The sequence below is a fragment of the Erinaceus europaeus genome, chromosome 9 (assembly GCF_950295315.1).
Source record: "Erinaceus europaeus chromosome 9, mEriEur2.1, whole genome shotgun sequence".
In the NCBI taxonomy this organism is placed as follows: Eukaryota; Metazoa; Chordata; class Mammalia; order Eulipotyphla; family Erinaceidae; genus Erinaceus; species Erinaceus europaeus.
Window position 1 is genome coordinate 121,679,143 of NC_080170.1, and position 17,978 is coordinate 121,697,120.

The window sequence follows — 17,978 nt, forward strand, 5'->3', positions numbered from 1 at the left end:
AGAGGACCCCCTGGAAGCTTCTGGGTGCTAAGACTCTTGGGTAAAAGGCCTTCTGTCTGTCTCTCCCTAAGGAATCAGAATGTGATGAGAATCAGATGCCAGGCCAGCTCCGCTCCGGGATGTGCATTTGCAGCTCGGTCACCAGGAAGAGTGGAAGGGAAAAAGACCTTAGGCCTCCGCCGTTAAGTGCGCATAGTCCTAAGTGCAAGGACCCATGCAAGGATACAGGTTCGAGTCCTTGCTTCCCCTCCTGCAGCAGGGGACACTTCATAAGTGATGAAGCAGGTCTGCAGGCATCTCTCTTTCTCTCTTCCTCTCTGTCTCCCCCTCCTCTCTCAATTTCTCTCCTGTCAAATGTAATGGAAACAATGGCCTCCAGGAGCACTGGATTCATAGTGCGGGCACTGAGCCCCAGCGATAACCCTGGAGGCAAATAAATAAATAAATAAAAATAAATAAAAATAAAAAAACCCAAATCTCTGGTGGTGGTCTGGTCTGCCAGGGCTTCTTTTTTTTTTACTAGAGCACTAACCAGCTTTGGTTTATGGCGGTGCAGGGGATTGAACCTGGGCCTTTGGAGCCTCAGGCATGAGAGTCTGTTTGCATAACCATTATGCTATCTACCCACACTCTGTTGTTGTTGTTTTGTTTGTGTTAACGTGGAAGTAATAAATACCCAGCTCCAGCTTGGCCAGAACTCCTCTTGGGGCTTCCCAGGGGGTAGGGCAGGGGCCTAGGAACTGAGGCTACTTCCAGAGCTTTCTGGAGCTGCTGCCCGTTACTTTACTACTTAGGCAGGAGACCCCTCCCCTGCCGCCTCAAGATGGGGTGTCATGTTGGCCCCCAAGAGGCAGAAAGGGAGAGGTTAATCTGCTGAGGGGAAGAGGAGCCAGGAAGCCTGGTGGGAGCCAGGGCCCCATCTCCATTCCTATCTCCCATCCTGCAGGAAGCAGCGCTATCTCTGGGTGCTCTGAGTGGCTGCATTCCACCGCCCACCCCTCCCTGCGGGGCAGGGGCCACTCAGCCCATTCTGCAGATGGGAAAACTGACAAGCAGCTGGGAAAGGCCGGGTTCCTAACCCAGACCAGACTGGTCCAGGCCCCAGATAGCTGCCTTTCTCCCTCTTTCCCTGGGGCTCAGTGCTGCCAGCCGAGTTTCTGAAACCTACAGAAGGTGCTCTGTGCGCAGGTCAGAGAGCAGTTAAAGGAGGTGACCAGTGTCCACTTTTCTTTACGAATTAGTGGACTTGAAATGTGAAAACCACTGGAGGCAAAAAAAAAAAAAATTAGGCGGTATCAAGAACAAATCTGGAAAGGATAGCAGATACAGAGAGGCTGTAAAAGTTTCTTTTAGGAGCTAGGCTGTGACACACTTGGTAAAGCACACACGTTAGAGTGTGCAAGGACCTGGGTTCAAGTCCCCGGTCCCCACCTGCAAGAAGAAAGCTTTACGAGTGGTGAAGCAGGGCTGCAGGTGTCTCTCTGTCTCTTTCCCTCTCTATCTCCCCCCTACTCTCTCATTTTCCCTGTCTCTATCCAATAATAAAAATATTTTTTAAAGTTCCTTTTAATCTCAAATGCTTACCTTTTGTTGGTTTGCTTATTTTTATTTTATTATTTATTGATTGATTTGCCACCAGGGTCATCACTGGGGCTCAGTGCCAGCACTATAAATCTATTGCAGCCACTTTATCCTCTTCTCCGCCCCTTCCAATTTTTTAAAATTTATTTATTAGGGGAGTCGGGCTGTAGCGCAGCGGGTTAAGCGCAGGTGGCGCAAAGCACAAGGACCGGCATAAGGATCCCGGTTCGAACCCCGGCTCCCCACCTGCAGGGGAGTCGCTTCACAGGGGGTGAAGCAGGTCTGCAGGTGTCTATCTTTCTCTCCTCCTCTCTGTCTTCCCCTCCTCTCTCCATTTCTCTCTGTCCTATCCAACAACGACAACAACAATAATAACTATAACAATAAAACAACAAGGGCAACAAAAGGGAATAAATCAATATTAAAGAAAAAAAAAGAAAAAAAGAAAAACACTTAAAAAATTTATTTATTAATGAGACGGATAGGAGGAAAGAGAGAAAGAAAGATTATCACTCTGGTACATGTGCTGCCGGGGATTGAACTCAGGACCTCAATACTTGAGACTCCAACACTTTACCCACTGCGCCACCTCCTAGACCGCCCCCCTTTTCAATTTTTTTGTTTTGTTTGTTTATTGAATAGGACAGAGAGAAACTGAGAGGAGAGGGGGAGACAGAGAAGGAGGGAAGGAGAGAAGGAGGGAGGGAGGGAGGGAGGAACAGAGAGAGAAACCTGCAGACGTGCTTCACCACTTGTGAAACTTCTCTGCAGATGGGAGCAGGGCTTGAACTTGAGTCCTTGCACAAGGTAATAGTTGTGCTTAACTGGCTGTGCCACTGCCCACCCCCCCCAAGGATTGTTTATTTATTTCTGTCATCACTGGGGGCTCACTGCTCTGGACTGATTTATTCAGACAGAGACAGAGAGCACAGCATGACCCAAGCTCCCAGGGGCTGGACTTCACCCGGACCTGCACCTGGCAAAGCAAACCCAGTATCTAGCTAGCGGGGCTACCGTGCCAGCACACAATTATCTCCACTCCCCCACTTTTTTTTCTTAAATCTCAAATGATTCCAGAATCGACTGCTCAGCTACAGAGAGCAACAACAAGCGAAAGGTATCTCAGAGGCCTGACGTTTCAAGTGCAGGAAAAACTCACTCAGAGACTCCGATCGCGGGCTGAGGTGGAGTCAATAAGGGCTTTAATGGAGCCAGAGCCTACGGAAATCGTGAAAGGACCAAACTAATGTGTTGCCATTAACTTGCTTCATAGGGGTCTAGGGAGTTGGCAGATTAATTCGACCGGGTTCCTTTAAAAAAAAACAACAACAAAAAAACCCCCGGCAAACAGATAAGTTTGCTTTGGGTACTTAAATGGCTTTTACCTGGGCCTTCATCTATCAATGTGGAGCTGACTGTGGATCTTGACTGATGCTGAGGGACTTCCCAGGGACCATGCAGGACTTGCTCAGAGACAGAAGCTGACACAGGGCCCGTGACGGAGGCATTTCCGAAACCACTAGATGCCAGCAAAAACCACTGGGCTTTCCAACAGCAGAAGGCACGGAGTTCACCCTTTCCCTCCCTCCTTCCCTACCTCCCTCCCTCCCGAAGCAGACCTGAGTAAGAGACAAGATAACTTCCTAGAGGGTAGGGACAGAGAGATCATGGAACAAAGTGGCAGTGGCAGTGAGCTCAGGTCAACACAGACAAAGACTCGATTTGGGCAAGGTGTGTGCGTGTGTGTGTGTGTGTGTGTGTGTGTGTGTGTCTGTGTGTGTGTGTGTGTGTGTTTTCTTGAGTCATCTAAGCCCCACTTCTAGGGTTTACTTTATTACTTTTGTTCCAGGGGGTGGCATCTGAGTTCTCTGAGACACATTGGATTCAAAAGCTTGCCTTTCTCAACTACCTGGCTTACTGAGCAAAATCCATGCCTTCTGGAAAATGCAAGAAATCGTCATTCTTTTTTGCTTTTTTTTATTTTAAAGGATCTTTTATTTTTTATTAAAAACTTTAATCTTTATTTATTGGATAGAGACAACCAGAAATCAAGAGGGAAAGGGGAGACAGAGAGACACTTGCAGCACTGCTTCATCACTGACAAAGTTTTCCCCTTGCAGGTGAGGACCGGGGGTTCAAACCCAGGTCCTTGTTCACTGTAACATGTGTGCTCAACCAGGCATGCCCCAAGAACAGCTATTATGAAAACAAAGAGTGGGACGTGGGTAGGGTCGGGGAGAAAATAAAAGCCATGGAAAGGCTGGATCCTCAGTCTACTGTTGTGACTCCCAACACCAGCCTCCTCCCCCCCAAAAAATGCACCTGGAGCTCAGACAGCTGCTTCCCAACTGTCACAGGTGTCTGTGTGGAGGGGGAACTTCTGCTTTAGGCCACACTGCAGAGGATGGGGCTGGGACAGTCCCCAGTGGGGGCGCCACGCCATAAAATGTGTCCCCAAATGTCTCTGTGAGGAGAGTGCAAATAAAACCTCACCAAAAAGATGACACTGTACAGATGCAGATACAGATGCAGATGCAGGTGAAGATACAGATGCAGATGCAGGTGCAGATACAGATACAGATGCAGGTGCAGATGCAGGTGCAGATGCAGGTGCAGATACAGATACAGATGCAGGTGCAGATACAGATGCAGATACAGATGCAGGTGCAGATACAGATGCAGATACAGATGCAGATGCAGATACAGATACAGGTGCAGATGCAGATAAGATGCAGGTGCAGATGCAGACACAGATACAGATGCAGATAAGATGCAGGTGCAGATACAGATGCAGATAAGATGCAGGTGCAGATACAGATGCAGATAAGATGCAGGTGCAGATACAGATAAGATGCAGGTGCAGATACAGATGCAGATAAAATACAGATGCAGATACAGATGAAGATACAGAAACAGATATAGATACAGATGCAAATACAGATGCAGATACAGATGCAGATACAGGTGCAGATACAGATGCAGACACAGATGTAGGTACAGATGCAGGAACAGGTGCAGATGCATATACAGTTACAGGTATAGATGCATATACAGATGCAGATACAGGTATAGATGCAGATGCAGATACAGGTGCAGATACAGACACTAGACCTGCAGTTAAGTCTAGAAAGATATGTTGCTTTAGGGCAGCAAGATCAGAAAGGATGGCCATCCTGTCTGTGTCTGAAAAGTTTGGCTGTTGTCTGGGGGCTGGTCTCCTTGCAGTGGGAAAGCAGGGATGTCCCTTCTGACTCTGCCCAAACTTAACTACAAATAGCAGGTGGTCTGGGCAGTGGGCACCTTGTCTGTGTGACACACACTGCCCTCTGCCTTCTTACAAGAAGGTGAGCTCCACGAAAGAAAATGCCAGAGAGAGAGAGAGAGAGAGAGAGAACAAAAAAAAAAGGAGGAGGAGGGGGACAAAGAGGGGGAGAGGGGGAGGAGAACGAGGAGGGGGAGGAGGAAAAAGGAAGGGTGATTTGGATGTAGTAACAGGTGTAGGTGTGATTTGGAAAGGAAGATGGGACCGTTAACCAAACAAACAAACAAAAGGTCAAATAAATAGAAACACAGACAGATGTAGAAATAATAGTCAACCCACATCTGCAACCTTGGGAGAAAGGCTGTAGTTTCCAATGGAGGGGACGGGGATCAGAACTCTTAGCGGTGGGAATGGTGTAGAACAGTAACCCTTATCTCGTAATTTTTGTAAATCAACATTAAATGACTAATAATGGGGGGGGGGAGAAGAGAAAATGCAACTGAGAAAGCCGGAAGGCAGGGAAGACGTGTTCGCAGCCCTCGATGGCATCCGTCTATGCTGGGTGTGACGTCCACTTGGAAGGGAATTTTCACGGAGAACTGAGTCCCCCAACTCACACCTGTGTGTTCTTCAAGCTGTACCAGAAATGGCCCCAGGGTGGGCCTCCAGGTACCCTGCCAACCAACTCCCCCTGAATTGCAGAGAAAACACAGGGCCACACCCTTTGACCCACAGGGGACTTAGGGACTGTGGACAGCCTGTTACCTACATCCAGCAAGCTGACTGAACAGGGGGCCAGGCAGTGGCGCACCTGGTTGAGAGCACATGCTACCATGCATAAGGACCTGGGTTCAAGCTCCTGCTCCCCACCTGCAGGGGGAAAGCTTCATGAGTGATGAAGCAGGGCTGCAGGTATTTCTCTGTCTCTCTCCTTATCTCCCCTTTCCCTCTCAATTTCTCCCTGTCTTTATACAAAATACATAAAATAAAAAAAAATTTTTTCTTAAGATGTCACAACAAAGTTTTCTGGGTCTAAATAGACAAAACAGACCAAAAAAAAAAAAAAGAAGGAAAAAATCAAAACAAACCAAAAAAAAAAAAAAAAGAAGGAAAAAATCAAAAAAAAATCAAGGAAAAAAAAAAGAAGGAAAAAATCAAGGAAAAAAAAAATTAAACATTTTTAAAAAAAAATGTTTAATTCAATGTCTAAAACAATGCCATGAGATGGAGGTCTCATGAATCTTTAAACGTCGGGGTTGTAAAACTCTTTGGTCTTGAGTTTTCTCACCTCCCAAGAATTCTGAGCCGAAACATGGACCCTCACTCCTTCTGAGCCGAAACATGGACCTCACTCCTTTTTTTTTTTTTTTTTTTTGAACCTGGGTCCTTATGCACTGTAATGTATGCGCTTAACCAGGTGCCACCGCCTGGCCCCCCCTCACTCCTTCTGAGCCGAAACATGGACTCTCACTCCTTCTCCCAGATGCTTCCTGGTTCCCTGAGAGACACCCCCCCCAGCCCCCGCCCCAGGGCCAAGCAGCACATGTTCCCATGGGGATCACAGACCTGAATTGTGAACTGGCCTGACAGCAGAGAAATCAGGACCACCAGATGTGAACTGAGTTCAGGATGGCCAGGTGGCCCCCAAAATGCATGACAAAAGCCCTTTCAAAACTGGAAGGCAGGGGCCGGGGTGGTGGTGCACCTGGTTGAACACACATGTTACAATGCGCCAGGACCCAGGTTCAAGGCCCTGATCCCCACCTGCAGGGGGAAAGCTTTGCAAGTGGAGAAGCAGGGCTGCAGGTGTCTCTGGCTGTCTCTATCCAACATATTTTAAGTAAAGTTAATAAAAAAATAAAATAAAAACTAGAAAGCAAAACAAGAAAGAAATAGAGGGAGAGGGAGAGGGAGAGGGAGAGGGAGAGGGAGAGGGAGAGGGAGAGGGAGAGAGAGGGAGAGAAAGAGAATCAGCATCTGAGATCCCAGCAACACCTGAGGACATTCGAAGATAATGGGAAGTTTCAAGGCTGTGGTGATTCTCCTGTCTTCCCGTGTCTCTATCTGAATGAAGATGCTGCCTCAGGAGCACGGAAAATCATAGTCGGGAGAGGCCCTGGCTTCACACATAGCAAAGAAAACAAACAAAAAATAATGTCTGACGCGGGGCGGAGAGCTGGGGGCCGGTGACCTGGGTAAATGTGAGGTTGGAGGCGACTCTCAGGAAAGGGGGTTTGGGGATACAGCTTCCAAAGGGGCATGGCATGCTTGTGGTGATTTTCTGGCTTGGTGGTTCTGACGCTATCTTGTTCCTTCTTTAACAGAGGGATCAGTTTAGAGATTATCTCGCCCGTCCGTCCATCCGTCCCATTGCCTGGTTCGAGAGAGGAAGAAAGCCAGGACTAGAGGACTTAAGATAATTGCCTAATTTCACAACCCCCTGCCTGGCGGCGCCAGTGTTGAGACTCAGGTCCCTGAGGTGAGGATCCAGAGACCTTGGAGCCTGTTTCGAGATTAAGAAACGGAAGCCTGGACACAGATGAGGATACAGATGATGATGATAATTTTTTTTTTGACTTATCAGTGCATGACCTACATTCTCCCAGGGATGGTGCCCCAGACAGGGAAGGGTGGATGGAAAGGTGTCCCACTGCACTTAGCACAAATCGAGACCACAAGGCGACACCAGCTTGTACCCAGGAGAATGACCTGCAGCGACAAGCCAGGAGATGCCAGGCTGAGGAGAGGAGGGGCAGCCCCTTTGCAAATCCATGTGGACAGTCTTCAAACAAACATGGACAATCCTTTTTTTTTTTTTTTTGCCTCCAGGGTCATTGCTGGGGCTCCATGCCGGCACTACAAATCCATCGCTCCTGGTAACGTTTCTTTCCCCTCCATTTTATTTGTCAGGACAGAGAGAAATGGAGAGAGGAGAGGAAGATAGAGAGGGAGAGAGAAAGAGAGACACCTGCAGACCTGCTTCACCACTTGTGAAGCGACCTTCTGTAGGTGGGGAACTGGGGTCTTGAACCAGGGTCCTTGCCTGGGGCCTGGGTCCTTATGCTTCATTCTGTGTGCTTAACTGGATGTGCCACCGCCTGTCCCCCCCCCCCCCCCCGGGAAATTCCTGATGATCCAGGAATATCACTTCTAGGCATTTATTCCAAAGGAGGTGCACACACTAATTCCAAGGGGCATATGCACCCCGATGTTCACAGCTGCTTTCTTCACCGCAGTCAAACTATGGAAGCATCCTATACGCCCAAATGACAGCTGGCTGGCTAAAGAAGTTACGGGACGGATACTCCCTGGGAAGCTGCTCTGTAACTAAAAAGATGAGATTGTATCATCAAACAAAGTGGAGCAAAGTGGATGGAACTGGAAGTGGTTACGCCTAGAGAAACAAGTAGAGAGACAACTGCTGCGTGGTTTCTTTTCGCTCATGTGCGGAATGTAAGTGATTAAAACTAAGGAACTTGGTGGGTCTGCCGGTGCCCCCCCCCCCCCGAGCCTCCCTGGCTTCCCACCTGCAGGGGGGGGGGGAAGCTTCACAAGCAGTGAAGCAGGTCTGCAGGTGTCTCTCTGTCTCTCTCCCTGTCCCTCCTCTCTCAATTTCTCTCTGTCCTATCCAAAAAAATGGCCGCCAGGAGCAGTGGATTCGTGGTGCCTGCTGCTGGTCCTTTCTTCCTCAACATGCCGTTATCTAATAAAAGCAGGTGACTCCAGAGAGCCAGGAGCTAGCTCTCTTGGTAATGCACACTTAGCTCTGAGTGAGGCCCTGGGTTCGAGCCTGACACCACATGGCAGCGCCACAGACAACGACATAGGGGTAGCTTTAGGGGCATTGTGAAGCAGTGCTGGGGTGTCTCCCCTTTCTAGCAAAAATAAAGAAGGGTCAGAGTTACTGGGTTAAGCACACAGGACCTGAGTTTGAGGCCCCCTCCCCGTCTGCTGGGAGGTCGCTTCGTGAGCAGTGAAGCAGGTCTTCAGGTGTCTCTGTCTCCCTCTCCTCTACCTCCTCGTCCCTGTTAATTCCTCTCTGTCCTGTCAAATAAAAATAATGTAGAAAGGTAAAAGGAAACAAAACAAAACAATAAAAAAAAAAAAGGAAAAAACCAAGATTTTGTAGTATCAGCACCGAGCCCCAGCAATAACCCTGGAGACAAACACACAAACACCAAAGCATAAAATAATGGGCTGGGGAGGTGACTCAGCTGTGTCTGCTTACTGGGGTCACATAAAAATCAAAGGGATTCAGGCCCTGGAACATGACGGCAGAGGAGGGCGAGGTGAGGGGGCTAAATTATGATGTGGGAAATGGAGAGGGGGCCAGGGTGGTGGTGGACATGTTGAGTACACAGGTTACAAAACTCAAGGACCCGGGTTCAAGCCCTCCGGCCCCCACCTGCGGGGGGGGGGCTTCACGAGTGGTGAAGCAGGGCTGCAGGTGTCTCTCTGTTTCTCTTCCTTGCTACCTCCCCCTTTCCTCTCTACTTCTGGCTGTCTCTATCCAATAAATAAATACAGACAACAACAAAAACAAAGAAGTTATAGGGAACCAGGCAGTGGCACACCTGGTTAAGCACTCATATTACGGTGCACAAGGACTCAGGTTCAAGGCCCTGGTCCCCACCTGCAGGAGAAAAGCTTCATGAGCTGTGAAGCAGGGCTGCCGGTGTCTCTCTCCCTCTCTGCCTCCCCCTTCCTCTTGAGTTCTGGCTGACTCTTAAACAAATAAAGATAACTGAGAAAAAAAAAAACCTGAGAAATGTCACACATATACAAACTACTGTATTTTACTGTTAACTGAAAACCACTAATCCCCCCAATAAAGAAAAAAGGGAGTCAGCAGTAGCACAGCGGGTCAAGCGCAGGTGGTGCAAAGTGCAAGGACCGGCATAAGGATCCTGGTTCGAGCCCCTGGCTCCCCACCTGCAGGGGAGTCACTTCACAGGCAATGAAGCAGGTCTGCAGGTGTCTGTCTTTCTCTCCCCATCTCTGTCTTCCCCTCCTCTCTCCAGTTCTCTCTGTCCTATCCAACAATGACATCATTAACAACAACAATAACTACAACAATAATAAAACAACAAGGGCAACAAAAGGGAATAAATGAATTAATAAATATAAAAATAAGAAAAAAGGTATACGTAGTTAAGTGAGTTAAGCATACATAACAGTAGTAAAGAAAAAAGAATAAATAAAATAGGGAGTCGGGCGGTGGCACAGTGGGTTAAGCGCACGTGGTGCAAAGCGCAAGGACCAGCATAAGGATCCCGGTTCGAGCCCCCGGCTCCCCACCTGCAGGGGAGTCGCTTCACAAGCGGTGAAGCAGGTCTGCAGGTGTCTGTCTTTCTCTCTCCTCTCTCTCTGTCTTCCCCTCCTCTCTCCCTTTCTCTCTGTCCTATCCAACAACAATGACATCAATAACCATAACAATGTTAAACAACAAGGACAACAAAAGGGAAAATAAATAAATATTAAAATTTTTTTTTTAAAAAAAAAGAATAAATAAAATAATAGAGTGACTTCAGAGAAGGCAAAGTTTGATTTATGAGAGGGTCAGACATTCTCCCCAGGTCTGGTTTTCATCTCCCCTTCTCCGGGGTCCCAATCGTCTCATCTGCTTAAGGACTTTTCTAGACTTCAGCCTGAATCTGGTCCCCTCAACACTCCAGGCCTGGGAAGCCCAAATGGTAGGACATTCTCCTCAGTCTAGCTTGTCCTTGCCACTCAAAAAACACATCTGAAAACTCACTGGCCATGCCTGGGTAGGATGAGTGTGAATGCCCCCTTGACTCTTTGGGGAGGGGCTGGCAGGTGGGCTCACCTGAGGGGGCATCTACTTCGCTGTGTCTTCAAAAGAAAAGTGTCCCCAGATATCTCCTGTGCTGGGGGGAGGCCTGGGCGCGGTGGTCTGTTTCCCTCTCTCGCTCTTTCTCTCTCTCTAGTGAAAAATCTAGCTGGAGCAGTGACTGGCCAAACAGAAAGGAAGGCTTTTCAGATTGCTGGGGGTTGGGGAAGTGTGTGTGTGTGTGTGTGTGTGTGTGTGTGTGTGAGTGTGAATGTGTGTATGAGTGTGTGTGTGTGTGTGTGTGTGTGTATGTGTGAGTGTGAATGTGTGTATGAGTGTGTGTGTGTGTGTGTGTGTGTGTATGTGTGAGTGTGAATGTGTGTGTGAGTGTGTGTGTGTGTGTGTGTGTGTATGTGTGAGTGTGAATGTGTGTGTGAGTGTGTGTGTGTGTGTGTGTATGTGTGAGTGTGAATGTGTGTATGAGTGTGTGTGTGTGTGTGTGTGTGTGTATGTGTGAGTGTGAATGTGTGTATGAGTGTGTGTGTGTGTGTGTGTGTGTGTATGTGTGAGTGTGAATGTGTGTGTGAGTGTGTGTGTGTGTGTGTGTGTGTATGTGTGAGTGTGAATGTGTGTATGAGTGTGTGTGTGTGTGTGTGTGTGTGTATGTGTGAGTGTGAATGTGTGTATGAGTGTGTGTGTGTGTGTGTGTGTGTATGTGTGAGTGTGAATGTGTGTATGAGTGTGTGTGTGTGTGTGTATGTGTGAGTGTGAATGTGTGTATGAGTGTGTGTGTGTGTGTGTGTGTGTGTATGTGTGAGTGTGAATGTGTGTGTATGAGTGTGTGTGTGTGTGTGAATGTGTGAGTGTGAATGTGTGTGTGAGTGTGTGTGTGTGTGTGTGTGTGTATGTGTGAGTGTGAATGTGTGTGTATGAGTGTGTGTGTGTGTGTATGTGTGAGTGTGAATGTGTGTGTATGAGTGTGTGTGTGTGTGAATGTGTGAGTGTGAATGTGTGTATGAGTGTGTGTGTGTGTGTGTGTGTATGTGTGAGTGTGAATGTGTGTATGAGTGTGTGTGTGTGTGAATGTGTGAGTGTGAATGTGTGTATGAGTGTGTGTGTGTGTGTGTGTGTGTGCGTGTATGTGTGAGTGTGAATGTGTGTGTGTGTGTGTGTGTGTGTGTGTGTGTGTGGGCTTCCCAGGGTGCCCAGCTTAGCTGGGAAACAGCTTCCTTCATTCTTTCCTTCCTTCCTTCCTTCCTTCCTTCCTTCCTTCCTTCCTTCCTTCCTTCCTTCCCTCCCCTTTTTCCTTCCTTTCGCCTCCAGGGTTATTGCTGGGGCTCGATGCCAGTGCTACAAATCCACTGCTCCTGGTGGCCATTTTTCCCATTTTATAGGATAGGACAGAGAGAAACTGAGAGAGGAAGGAGAGATAGATAGATAGGTAGATAGATAGATAGATAGAGAGTCCTGCAGACCTGCTTCACTGCTTGCAAAGCATCCCCCCTGTAGGTAGGGGGCAGGGACTCGAACCCTGATCCTTATGCATAGCACTGTGTGTGCTTAACCAGGTACACCACCCACCAGCCCCCAGAAACACTTTTCCAAAGAGGAACCATATGGGAACCTGACCAGGGAGTGGAACATTCTCAGCTCTCCGGCTCTCTCTGGCTCCTCCTTGGTGTCTGGGTGGGAAGGAAGACTCGCTTCCCTGCTCTTGGGTGATTCAGGATCTTGTCCAGATAGAAATCAAGTCTGCATCTGATAGCCCTGGGCCCAGAGAGAAGGCATGAAACAGCTGGGGCCAGGGCCCATTCTCTTCCTGGAAGACAGAACTCCCCAAACTAGCTGGAAGCAATTCCCAGAGAGGCTGGTGATGGCAGGTTGATGAGTGAGGATCCAGGGAACCCTGGGACATTCCTCTGTCTGCCTGGGAGAAGGACACAGACCCATCAGAGGAAAGCAGGCTGGAGCTCTTGCTCTGGGAGCCATCTTTGTCATGTGCGTCACCTTCCTGTGTGTCCCCACGGCAGGTCCTCAAGCAGACCCCAGGGGATGGGCACGGAGCCGGTGGTCTGCAAAGTCACAGTGTGTGTGCTGGGACACCAGGGACACCAAGGACAGGGGAGACAGGGCTTCTGCCCCATTGTTACAAGAAGGGAAAATGCCAAGGCTGGAAGGCCCAGATATTTTTTCCACAACAGTGCACCCCGGCAACCAGATCTATTCTGATAACCTCTCTGGGGGAGACAGCAGAATGGTAACGGGGCAGGACTTGGGGGGGAGGGCAGTGATGGGGACACTCTTCTGCCTAAGGCTCCCAGGTCCTTGGTTCAATCCCCAGCAGCTCCAGAAATTAAGAGCTGAGAAAGCGGAGCTCTGATTTAAATAAAAATCTTAAAAAAAATAAATAAAGAAGCCAGAACCATTTTTTTGAATACAATGCAGATGAAGGGGAAATCAGCACATGTCTGATGGGGCGGGCGGCAGTGGGGGATGTTATCAGTCAGCAGAGCTGAGGGCTGGACCAACAATCTAATTATGAGTTAGGATTATTGTTACTGCTAGGTATTTCTCTCTTCTCCTCCTTTTCTTACCCCATCCTTCCTGCTTCCGTCTTCTCCTCTCCTCTCTCTTCTGTTTGTGTTCTCTCTTCTATTCTATTTATTCATTTATTCATTTTTATCGCCACCAGGGTTATTGCCAGCACTACCAATCCACTGCTCTCAGTGACCATTCATTCCATTTTTCTTTTCTCTTTCTCATTCATTTGACAGGACAGAGAGAAATTGAGAGGGAGGGGGAGAGAGAGACAGGGAGAGACAGAGAGACACCTGCAGACCTGCTTCACTGCTCATGAAGCTTCCTCCCTGCAGGTGGGGAGTGGGGGTTTGGACTGAGGTCCTTACATATGGTGATGGTTGCACTTAATTGGGTGTGTCACTGCCCAGCCCTCTCCCTCTCCTTCTCTCCCACATCCACACTGCTGGGGAACAGCCAGAGACACAGGATATTCTGCTGGGTGTCCGGATATGTGCAGAGCACCCCTTCTGCACCAGGCTCAAGGGCTGTCTTGTCCAGTCTCACAAGGGAGCTCTCCTACTGACTACCCTTCACAGAAGACGACACTGACGTTCAGAGAGAACCCAGGATTTACTTCAGGCTGAAGTGCCTGAACTCCACTTGGGTGCCCCATCAGCCCTTCAAAGTCTGCATCCCCCCCCCTTTTTTTTTTAAATGGGATAATGGAAAATGAATTCAGGACCATATACATGGTTGACATCCATCGCTGAATGGTCTAATGATTTGACATTCCCTAATTCATTCACTCACTCATTCATTCATTCATTCACTCACTCACTCATTTATTCATTCATTGCCACCAGGGATATTGCTGGGGCTCAGTGCCGTCACCATAAATCCATGGCTCCTGGTGGCTACTTTTTTCCCTCCCTGCCCCATTTTATTCAGTAGGACAGAGAAAAACTGAGAGATGAGGAGGAAATAGATAGATAGAGAGAAAGACAGACACCTGCAGACCTACTCCCCCCACAGTGGGCAGCTGGGTGTGGAACCTGGATCCTGGTGCAGGTCCTTGCACATAGTACTGTGTGCTTAAGAGGGTGTGTGCCACTGCCTGGCCCCTGCTTCTTTATTCCTTCTCTCCTTCCTCCCTCTCTCCCTTCCTTCCTATTTTTATTTGATAGGATAGAGAGGTATTGAGAGGGGAAGGGGAGAGAGAGCGGGAGAGAGACAGAGAGACACCACGGCCCTGCTTTACCACTCATGAAGCTTTCCTCCTGCAGGTGGGGACTGAGAGCTCAAACCTGGGTCCTTGTGCATTGTAATGTGTGTTCTCAACTGGGTGTGCTACTGCCCATCCCCATTATTTATTATTATTATTATTATTATTATTATTATTATTATTAATTTAAATCTGATAGGACAGAGAGGGATGTTGTGGAGATAGAGAGGGAGATAAACAGAGAGACACATACAGGTCTGCCTCACTGCTTATGAAGTGGGGACTGAAGGCTTGATCCCGGGTCCTTGGGCATGGTAACCTGCTGTGTGTTCAACCAGATGAACCACTGCTCAGTCCTTTGAATTTCTATCTTCTGCTCTTGAGAGAGAGAGAGAGAGACACCGAGACCACACAGCACTCCTCCGCCAGCCTTGGAACCACCATGCTATCCATGCTGCCCCTGTGTGGTGTCAGGGCTCAGACAAGGGCCCCACACACAGCAAGACGTGTGCTCGACCAGATGTGCTGTCTCCCAGGTCCCCAGCATCCAGACACCGAAGCACTCCGTTTCCCCACCTGCTCTACCTGTATCCCAGCTTCTGGGGACAGTAGGTCACCCTGTTCTTTGTCCCAGAAGAGAGAATATTCATTTTTCACAGAAGACTTGCCAGGTCTTGGGGTGGGGGTGGGGAGCACCCAAGGGTGCCAGGCTGGGGTTCCCTGCGGTTGCACACCGGGAAACCAGAGCCCAGCCTCTCAGCCTGGGCAGGGCTGTGACTCTGGAAGGAGCTCTGTCTGTGTTTACTCTCAGAGAGCCATTAAGTCACCGTGAAGACATCTCTCCTGCAGACTAAACAACTCCACGCCTTCTCTTAAAACAGCCCCTACACCAGGGCTATTATTATTGTCATTATTTTGGGTACCGTCATTCATTCTCTATTTACACATTTCACGCTCTTCTGGCCGCCTTACCTCCAGGGTACACTCTCACCCCCCCCCCCCCCCGTGCCATTCTTTGTTCTAAACACTCCCTCCCCACCCCGCAGCCTCCCTACCTCCCATGAGCCCCGTGGTCCAGGCCACGGTGAGAACAGAACCATCCTCGAAGCTTTCCTCTCTGTTCTCCACATACCCGCAGGCTGTCTGGGGGCTGCCCCTCTCTGCCTGGCCCAGCCTGCCCCCCCTGGGGGGGTTGCAGGGTACAGACACTTACTTCGAGGTTCCCGGGGTCCGTCCACAGTGATCTTGATGGCTCTGTGGTAGGTGGCAACTTGAGGAGGGTTGGTGAAGACGGTGATGGTTAGTGTGAAGCTCTTCCCTGCGGGGAGAAAGAAGAGGAGAGGAGGGGTGAGGCTGGGAAGGTCTGCGGGGCTTTGCAAAGGGTGCTGGTTCCTCCCAGAGTTTCCTGAGTGTGTGTGGCCCAGAACCAGCCCCTTCAATCAACCACAGGGCTTCCTTGCATTGGGAAGGCCTCTCACATGGTGGAGTGGTGCAGTGGTCAGTCTCTCTCTCTCTCTCTCTCTCTCTCTCTCCCCTGCTTCCCATTCTATCTGGAAAAACATAAAGAACATGAGCACCAGGAGGGTTGGAATCACAATGGTACAAAGCCCCCAAGGCAATACATGGAATGTAACGAAAATATTACAAATTGTGCTGCTATGAACACAGGTGCGCACAGATCTTTTTGGATGGGTGTGTTGGGTTTCTTAGGATCTATCCCCAGGAGAGGAATTGCAGGGCCATAGGGCAGGTCCACTTCTAGCCTTCTGAGAGTTCTCCAGACTGTTCTCCACAGAGGTTGGACCAATTTATACTCCCACCAGCAGCGTGGGAGGGTTCCTTTATCTCTACAACCTCTCCTTCATTTTGTTGCTGCTGTCCTTTCTGATGTCTGACATTCTCACAGGGGTGAAGTGGTCTCTCACAGTTGTCTTTATTTGCCTTTCTCTGACAATCAAAACCTGGAAGCAACCCAGGTGTCCAACAACAGATGAGTGGCTGAGAAAGTTGTGGTCTATATACACAGTAGAATATAATACTACTCATCTGTTAAAAATGATCAGTTCCCCTTCTTCACCTCATCTTGGATGGAGCTTGAAGGAATCATGTGAAGTGAGATCAGCCAGAAAGAGAAGGATGAATACGGGAGGATCTCACTCATAGACAGAAGTTGAGAAATAAGAACAGAAGGGGAGACACAAAGCAGAACTTGGACTGGGTTTGGTGTATTGCACCAAAGCAAAGGACTCTGGGAGGGATGGGGTGGTGGCTTTTAGGTCCTGGTGCCTGATGGGGGAGGAGGACCTAGGCTGGGAGTGAGAGAGCTTTTCAGAAAACTCGGAAGTTTTACACATGCACCAACAACTGTACTTACTGTTGGCTGTAGACCATTAATCCCCCAATAAAAAATAAAATATATATGTAACAAAAATAAATAACACAAGACCAAGAGAGATTCAGTTGCTTATTCCTTCTTTCTCTCCCCTCCTTCCTTTCTCTCTCTGTTTTATTTCCCCAGAGCCATTGCCTCAGGCACTCAAGCTTTTGCTGCTCTGAACTGCTTTTTCATTCAGATAAAGAAACACACACAAAGAGAAAGAGAGAGAGACAGAGAGAGAAACACAGAGAGGGAGAGACACTGTATAGCACCGACACTTCCCGTGATGCTGGGATTTGAACTTGTGTCATGCATGTGGCAAAGTGCACATCCTATCCACTGAGCTGCCTCTTCGGCCCCAAATCTGTTCTTTTTCAAGTCTGGACCACAGGGAATATAGGGTCAGGTTGGTAACCATCTGCCTTCCTACAACCCCAACTCCTCTCTCTCCCTCTCCCTCTCCCTCCCTCTCTTAGGGGGTTGACACTTTATAGCCCCGTTGCTGACATATGGGTACAATGTCTCACCTCACCATGAGAGGTGTCTGCAGGACACTCTCACCCCCAGACTAGTTCCTTTTCCATGTCCTGCACCAGGACCCCAGAGCCCCCTCCTCTCAGTCTACTTCTCCAGAGTCTTTGCTTGGCTGCTGACCCCCAGTCCAAGTTCTACTCTGTGCCTCCCCTTTCTGTTGTTTCTTAAGTACTGCCCATGATCATCCCATATTCACCCCTTTCTCTTTGGCTTATTTCATTTAACACGATTCAGGGGTCACAGTAATAAAAACTGCCTGGTACTCCAACAAAGACAGACAGACCAGTGGAACAGAACTGAGGAACCAGAAATAAGCCCCCACACCTATCGACAGCTGATATTTTTTAATAAGGGGGAGGGTAAAATGTTAAATGGAGAGAAGAGTCTCTTCAACAAATAGTGTCGGGAAAATCAGGTTGAAATGTGCAGAGGCAGGAAACGGATCCACTTCATTTCACCACACACAAAAGGAAACTCCAAATGGATCCAGGATTTGGATATATAGGGGAAAAAACTGGCAGAAGTCTTGTCGATCTGACTTGTAATTATATCTTCAATCATTCAAGTTCAATTGCAAGGAAAACAAGCCAAAAATAAATAGATAAACCAACCAGTGGGATGGTATCAAACTGAAAAGCTTTTGCACAGCAAAAGAAACCACTATCCAAACAGACTCCTTACAGAATAGGAG

The 17,978-nt window shown here is 48.6% G+C and overlaps 1 protein-coding gene across 4 annotated transcripts in view; it reads right to left on the bottom strand.

Moving 5' to 3' along the window:
- The window catches only part of RUNX1 (RUNX family transcription factor 1), a 307,007-nt gene that overhangs the window by 68,240 nt on the left and 220,789 nt on the right, over positions 1–17,978 (bottom strand). For all 4 annotated transcript variants that reach the window (XM_060198662.1, XM_060198665.1, XM_060198664.1 and 1 more), the window contains one exon: positions 15,590–15,694. In XM_060198662.1, coding sequence (XP_060054645.1) covers positions 15,590–15,694 — 105 coding nt within the window. The remainder of the gene's footprint in view (positions 1–15,589; positions 15,695–17,978) is intronic.